The sequence below is a fragment of the Ipomoea nil genome, unplaced genomic scaffold, assembly GCF_001879475.1.
Source record: "Ipomoea nil cultivar Tokyo-kokei standard unplaced genomic scaffold, Asagao_1.1 scaffold2759, whole genome shotgun sequence".
Classification (NCBI taxonomy): Eukaryota; Viridiplantae; Streptophyta; class Magnoliopsida; order Solanales; family Convolvulaceae; genus Ipomoea; species Ipomoea nil.
The window spans coordinates 2222691-2229901 of NW_017619187.1; the positions used below are offsets into that span (position 1 = coordinate 2222691).

Here is a 7211-nt window from a genome sequence, read left to right on the forward strand (position 1 = left end):
ATGACTTCTTCTTTGGCTTTTGATATTTTGGCAAAAAATCACAAGGAGATAAACTAATCGGGCAGTTGAGAAGTTCAAATCAATAAGATTAATAGGCCACTCCTACTGGCAATCATTATTTCATGGACCATGCATGGTCCATACATTTGTGTGAACCATAAACAAAAAGTATATTTTTAATATGAGTTAATTCCACCGGAGGTCCCTTGTCTTTGGTGACAATCCCAAATTTAGTCCCAGACTATCGTTTTTGTCATTTTACATCCTAGACTATTGTTTTTTGGACACTTTTAGTCCGTCTCATGATTTTTTCTATTTTTAGTAAGGACATTTTTGTCTCTACATATTTTTCTTTTGTTATTTTTCCTGTTTCAACCAGTTTAATTGGTTTATACAATCCATGCAGAGGCGGACCTACAGTGGGGGCAGTGGGGTCAGCTGCCCCCACTCACCCCACCCCCACCCCTTATATAACCTTTGTATGTATATGTGTATATATAGTACAAGTTTTAGTATTAGTATTATAAAATAGAGAAATTTTAACAAAGTGTAGCTTAGCCTAGTTGGATGAGCGCGTGGATTGGCGAAATGCTGGCCAGGGTTCGATTCTCCTCTATCTATTGTCAGCATTTCTTTTTCTTATTATTCCACTATTAACACTATCTTTTCACATTTTCACTATTATTAATAGTACATATTGCTTCAACACAATAATATAATCTTCATTTATATATTAATGATGATATGTGTAATTTATAATGAATCTTTTATTCAAATTATTTTATCAAATTGATTATGTTCATATTTTGTTATGAATATTTTTCTTTTCTTATTATTCCACTATTAACACTACCTTTTCACATTTTATTTCACTATTATTAATAGTACATATTGTTTCAACACAATAATATAATCTTCATTTATATATTAATAATGAGATGAGATGTTTACCCCAAAAAAAAAAATGAGATGTGTAATTTATAATCGATCTTTTATTCAAATTATTTTATCAAATTGATTATATTGATATTTTGTTATGAATATTTTTATAATGTTTTGACGTGTTTTATAATTTTCTTATATCAAACATTATTTATGGATATACTTTTTAAGTGTTTTATTTTTTTTTCTAATTATCAATTTTGCTAATATTTTGCCCCCGCTGCAAAAAATTCCTGGGTCCGCCACTGAATCCATGACGCTCATTGTGATTCGAAAAAGAATTTCAAATAAATTAAAATTGAACTAAAGGCTCAGTAGTATATATATATATTATAAACACACAAGATTAAACAAATTAAAAACCTTATATTATTGATATATTGGAACACATGCAAATACATATATATAATGCCACCTGAACTAAACAGATGCATGGGCAGTTTTAATTTTACAGAACACACTCTTCCCTCATCATTATTATCATTATTATATAATTATTATTATTACATTATTATTATTATGACTTGATGCATATTCATGGCTTCAGCTTGGCATGGTGATCATCCATATCCTTGGTCATATTAAGAAGAAACTCCAGATAGGTGAGTGGCTCAGGAATCTCCTCTTTCAGCTTCTCATACTCGATGGTCCAAGTCACAAAATTGTCATCACCATTGCTATCAACATGACATGTTATGATGAAGCTCTTATGGGATTCCATGAGATCACCTCCGATCACTCTGAATTTCACTAATTTCTTCTCATCATCTATGGCCTCAATAACTTCCTTCGCGATTTTGGTCTTCCCATCTGCCAAATATTACAAAATATATGCATATGTTAAGAACATTTTGATAGAAAAGGGAGCTAATTAAGAGTGTACATATATACCATGGCTAAATTTCCAGATGATGACAGAGCCCACAGTTCCCCATTGGCCTTCAACTCCGAGAATAGTTGAGCACATGGAGGGCATATGATGAGGTCTTTCTCTAAAGATTTCATGGAATACATCTCCATGAAAACTGATCTCAATCTGCCCAAAGCACCTTGCCTTTTAGGCCCATCTTATAACAAATATATGATAGATTCTTAGTTGTGCCAAATTCAGCTGCGCATTCAGTCTTATTTATAGGCCTTCAGCTCTCATTCAGTGGTGGAAGGGAAAGGGTGGGTGCAGGGGGCCCTAGGTGTGGAAATCTTCTCTCATATTCACAATTTAAAATTTTCTCAAAATAGTATGTTTATTTTCACCACTATGAGCATGATAAAGTTTTTATGTTATATAATTTAAATTTTTTAACAAGTTAGAATTATGTTTATACCTCTCACTTAGGAGAACACGAACCTATTTTGATTCAGCTCAAATCAGAAAAGTAGATCCTACTCAAATTTTACTTAAATAAAATTTTTAATGAAACTCCAAATATTGATATCCTTGTTGGAAACACAACCTAATTTTCAGGATCACAACCATTAGGTCTATCACCTATTTAAAAACTAATGTTGTAAAACAACTTTGTAAAAATGTTTTACGATATAATTTGAGTTAATAATCTTCTCAATTACACAAATTATATATCAACCTGGTTTGCACACCATGATTTATAGTTGATCTTGACTTGAACAGTTTCTTTTGATAGCACTTCTTTCTATCTATATTGCTTGAAATTTCTATACGTTTGCTGCTATAATTAATCTTTAATATAATTCCGTTTGAAACTTTAATATTCTTCTCTTAAGAAATCTTAGCATAAATTCTTTTCTACAGAAATCCTATTAAAATCATTTTCTTAAGAAAGAGATAATTATAACGGAAATTTCTCGTCTTTAGTGGTAATTTTAAATTTAGGCTCTGTTTGGAAAGCAGGAAAATAACTTTTGGAAAATAAGTCATTTTTCAGAAAATATTTTCCTTTCCGGTGTTTGACTACACAACGGAAAGTTGTCTTTGTGTATTTGGTTCTTTTCCAGAAAATGAGTATGAAAATGAAAAGAATTGAATACTTCAAAAATTTTAATTGGTATATATATATATATATATATATACATATATATATATATATATATATATATATATATATATATATATATATATATATATATATCATCTACTGTTTCTACACAGTAATATATATAAAAATGCTACAAAGTCATTAATATATATACTGTGTAGTATTTATCATCTACTGTTTACAAATATTTGAAAAAGATATATTTTCAATGTTTAACTGGCTACACAGTAATACATCATCTACTGTTTCAAATATAACTTTTTTTTAAAAAAAAGTTTAAAAAAAGTAATATATATAAAAATGCTACAAAGTCATTAATATATATACTGTGTAGTATTTATCATCTACTGTTTACAAATATTTGAAAAAGATATATTTTCAATGTTTAACTGGCTACACAGTAATACATCATCTACTGTTTCAAATATAACTTTTAAAAAAAAAAGTTTAAATACGAAAAAAATTATATTATTTATAGACTTTACTTATTTTTTTAAACTTTGGATTAGAAAAACAAAATAAAAAGTCCGCGGGGCCCGCTAACGTGTATGGGGCGGGCTTTGGTTGCAAGAACCCTAGCCTGCGGGTTTAGTGGGCCGACTCACAAAAGCCCACAAAAGATTAGGCCCAAAATTTGTACATGTGCATTCCTTGGAAAATGACTTTTTCCCAAAAATGAGAAGTCATTTTCTCCCAAAACATACATATTTTCCTTTGACTGATGTATGATTTTCCATTGACCTCATTTTCGCCCCTCTTGCCAAACACTGGAAACACGAAAAACATTTTCCAGAAGTCATTTTTCGAGTTTCCAAACGCACCCTTAGTCTCAAACTATGATTTTTGTCATTTAACATCCAAATTACGGAGTATCATATTGTGAACACTTTTGGTCCTTCCGATTACCTTTCAAGTGAAATCTTGTTTTAGGCAATGATATTTTCGTCTCTTCAATTATTATTATTATTATTATTATTATTTTCTCAATGAGTTAATTCAATAGGAGGTTCCTTGTCATTGGTGGCAATTCCAAATTTAGTTTTAGACAATTGTTTTCATCCTTTAACAGCCCAAACTATCATATTTTAATTTGGACTTTTGGTCATTCCAATAATTTTTTCGGTGATGAAACCCTATTTTAGAAAATGATTTGTTTCGATGACAAAGAATATATGCTTCTTTCTTTTTCTTCTTTTTCTTTTTGATCTACCGCTTTAGTAGATGATTCATAGAATCATGGACTGAAATAATAGCAACACTCAAGCTGACCGGATGGTGTAATCCTAAACTTTCCAATTGTGCTGCAAAATGATTCCTTCGCACCCAAAGATCCTTATGTACTCGGTATCGCCATTGACGAAGAACGATTTGGGGTTGGGGTGAAGGAGATGAAGACATGCATCTTATTTGAGAAAACTTCGACATCCATAAACTTAGCATCGTACGCACACTAAAATCCTTGGGACTAGCATATACCAATTTCAATTAATAAAATAAGTACAATAAATAATATTTCAATAAATTTGACACAAACAATAAAAAATTGATCAAAACAGTTGCATGCGCTAATCACGCTTGCAAATGCAGTTTAAGTCTTCTTATTTGATTGGAATAATTGGTGTTTTTTCTTCCACTTATAAATTTTGTAGAGAAGCAATATCCTTATTGGGCGCCAAAAGAGTGAAATCTTTAAATGGATCTAATGAAAGTAACAGATAAGTATATAATAATCACCAATTAATCCATATTTCCAATTTCTTATTTCATTATATTTTACGTCATCAAAATCTATGTATACGAGTCAAACCCAAAACCTGATCCATATTCATTCAAAGCTTCAAAAAAAAAAAAAAAAAAAGCCAACATTTATAAGCCTACATATAGGCTTATGTCCATGCTCAAACCTTTGCAAGAGCGACTCCACAATTGTTTTTTTTTTTTTTTTAAACGAACTTCATGATCTTATCACAATTATATTACTTTATTTAAGTTATAATATATAATTTAACTAAATCTGTATCAACTAATTAAATTAATTAGACAAACCACCCAAATTGATTGATGTGTAAGCTCAACTAGCTCAATTAAAATGCAACCCAATATTATTAGTCCATTTAATGCTATCAAATCTTCAATATCTACAAACAGATAACAGATAGCAAACATTTTTAATCTTTCTGTCAATGTTAATTAGGATTCTCAAAATAAAAAAAAATAATATAAATAAGGTAAGAGGGACCCTATCGTAACATTTGATCTGAGAAGGCCTATATATAGGAGACTGTAATGAACAGCTGAGTTTCACACAACTAATAAGAATCAAATTAAATCACTACTCTCTTTGGTAAAAGATGGGCCTTAAAGGCAAGGTAGTTGGGCAGGTAGAGATCAGTTTTCATGGAGATATTTATCATGAAATCTTTAGAGAGAGACCACATCATCTGCCCTCCATGTGTTCAGCTATTCATTCAATTGAAGGCCAGGGAGGAACTGTGGGCTCCACCATCACCTTGATATTTACCCATGGTACGATATTCAACCAGTGTTGTAAAAATCGCGCCTAGGTACTAGGTGGCGCCCGGTAGCGTCGGAGAATGCCCCGAAATCGGCCTCCTCTGCGTCCGGCCGCCTAGGCGGCCGAACCTTTTTTTTTTTTTTTTTTTTTTAATCGGGCCCTTAGGGGGCTGGAGTCTTTTTCAACACTGTACTCAACCCACACTTTTGTGCACAAGAAACTCATAGTCACTACTCGAGGGTATGCATTGAGTAACCTCGCCTTGTGGCCCTAGCCGACAAAAGATCACAAAGAGGTAAATCAACCTAGAACCTAAGTTGTCAATAGCTGACCAGTTCAAACCATTAAAACTGGAATTCAAATAAACTCGTGACCTTGTGAGTACATGTTTAATTTGTATCCTAACCAACTTGGATGTGGTTACCGTTAAATACTCTTATTTGATCATTGGCATTGCCATGTTGTATTTAGGGTAGATTATAATTGAGGCTAATCATTTGGCTTATAAGTACCGGTCAAATTTTGTTGATTAAATGAGTTATATTGAAAAATATTCATAATTAACGATTTAATGTATGCATATTATAATGTTTTGACAGAAGGGAAGACCAAAATGGCAGAAGATGTTATTGAGGCCATAGATGATGAGAAGAAATTGGTGAAATTCAGAGTGGTTAAAGGTGACATCTTGGAGTCCTATAAGAGTTTCAGTCTAACATGTCAAGTTCATAGCAATGATGATGATCATTTTGTGACATGGACTCTTGAGTATGAGAAGTTGAGTGAGGAGATTCCCGAGCCACTCTCTTATCTCCAAACTATCCTAGATATTACCAAAGAAATGGAGGATCACCATGCAAAGAAATAATAATCCTACTCTATAATAAAGTCAACTTTTAGTAAGAAAAAAATAATGATGATGATAATAGTCGGTATCAAATGTAATTATTTATTCAATATATTTTCGTTATAAGTTGTAGCTCAAAGAGTCAATACCCCATTACCAGGGTTTAATTCTGTGACAATCCCTCAAGGAGAGGGACATAGGTGCCAATTGAGCATAATATGGTTGGCCAAATTATCTCTTTACGTCTTTTTCAATTTGATAGTTAAAGGTTTGGGCTGTGGTCTTGATGCATATGAATTAAATCTAGTTTTAGATTAATTCTATGCATATTAGTGTGTACCATAGTATGTGTGTACTGTTACGCATTATGCATGTCACATAAATAAATTGAACTACAATGCATTTTGAAATTATGTAATGCGAAAATATGTTGAGAAAAATATCGATATTAGTCGGAGTATCAATAATAGTAGTTACTCCTGGTGATATTTCACACACGTAAAATGCAATATATAAAGCTCCAAAGAAATACACGGCTGGAATTTGATAACATAGTTTCGACAACACCTCCTAATATATATGTGGGGTTACGCCCAAAACTTTTTCACTCAAAATCAATACATAATTTTTACAATTACAAGGTTCAATGAATTACAAAACTAAATCCCATCTATATAAACATTAACCTTATAAAGCATCTCTTTAAACAAGTTTATAATTACAGATTTCAACACAACTTCTACTAATATCAAGTGGAGCAGCTACTCTAGACAGTATTCTAGTCTATTCCTATTTTCTTGAAGTTTCTTTCACAAACTTTGTGAATTAATATTAGAATATTTGCACATGAAACTTTAATTTCCTTCCTTACAATTCCCTCTATTTATAGCTG

General features: G+C 31.5%; 2 protein-coding genes across 2 annotated transcripts; one reads left to right on the forward strand and one right to left on the reverse strand.

Annotated features, from left to right (window-relative positions):
• Positions 1–1288: 1288 nt before the first annotated feature.
• On the reverse strand, positions 1289–2018 carry LOC109156715 (kirola-like). Its single transcript, XM_019304546.1, has 2 exons — positions 1834–2018; positions 1289–1752 (listed from the first exon to the last, which is right to left on the reverse strand). The coding sequence occupies exons 1-2, from the start codon at positions 1916–1918 to the stop codon at positions 1478–1480; spliced, it is 360 nt and encodes a 119-aa protein (XP_019160091.1). The 5' UTR covers positions 1919–2018; the 3' UTR covers positions 1289–1477.
• A 3248-nt stretch (positions 2019–5266) lies between these two features.
• LOC109156766 (kirola-like) lies at positions 5267–6646 on the forward strand. The gene is made up of 2 exons (XM_019304598.1): positions 5267–5483; positions 6072–6646. Exons 1-2 carry the CDS (start codon positions 5309–5311, stop codon positions 6338–6340), a joined length of 444 nt encoding a protein of 147 aa, XP_019160143.1. The 5' UTR covers positions 5267–5308; the 3' UTR covers positions 6341–6646.
• The last annotated feature ends 565 nt before the right edge of the window (positions 6647–7211 follow it).

Coding starts and splice junctions, on each gene's coding strand:
- LOC109156715 (XM_019304546.1), bottom strand. CDS start 1,918: ATGCCCTCCATGTGCTCAACTATTCTCGGAGTTGAAGGCCAATGGGGA. Junction 1,753..1,833: donor CATCTGGAAATTTAGCCATG/GTATATATGTAC, acceptor AATATTTGGCAG/ATGGGAAGACCAAAATCGCG.
- LOC109156766 (XM_019304598.1), top strand. CDS start 5,309: ATGGGCCTTAAAGGCAAGGTAGTTGGGCAGGTAGAGATCAGTTTTCAT. Junction 5,484..6,071: donor CACCTTGATATTTACCCATG/GTACGATATTCA, acceptor ATGTTTTGACAG/AAGGGAAGACCAAAATGGCA.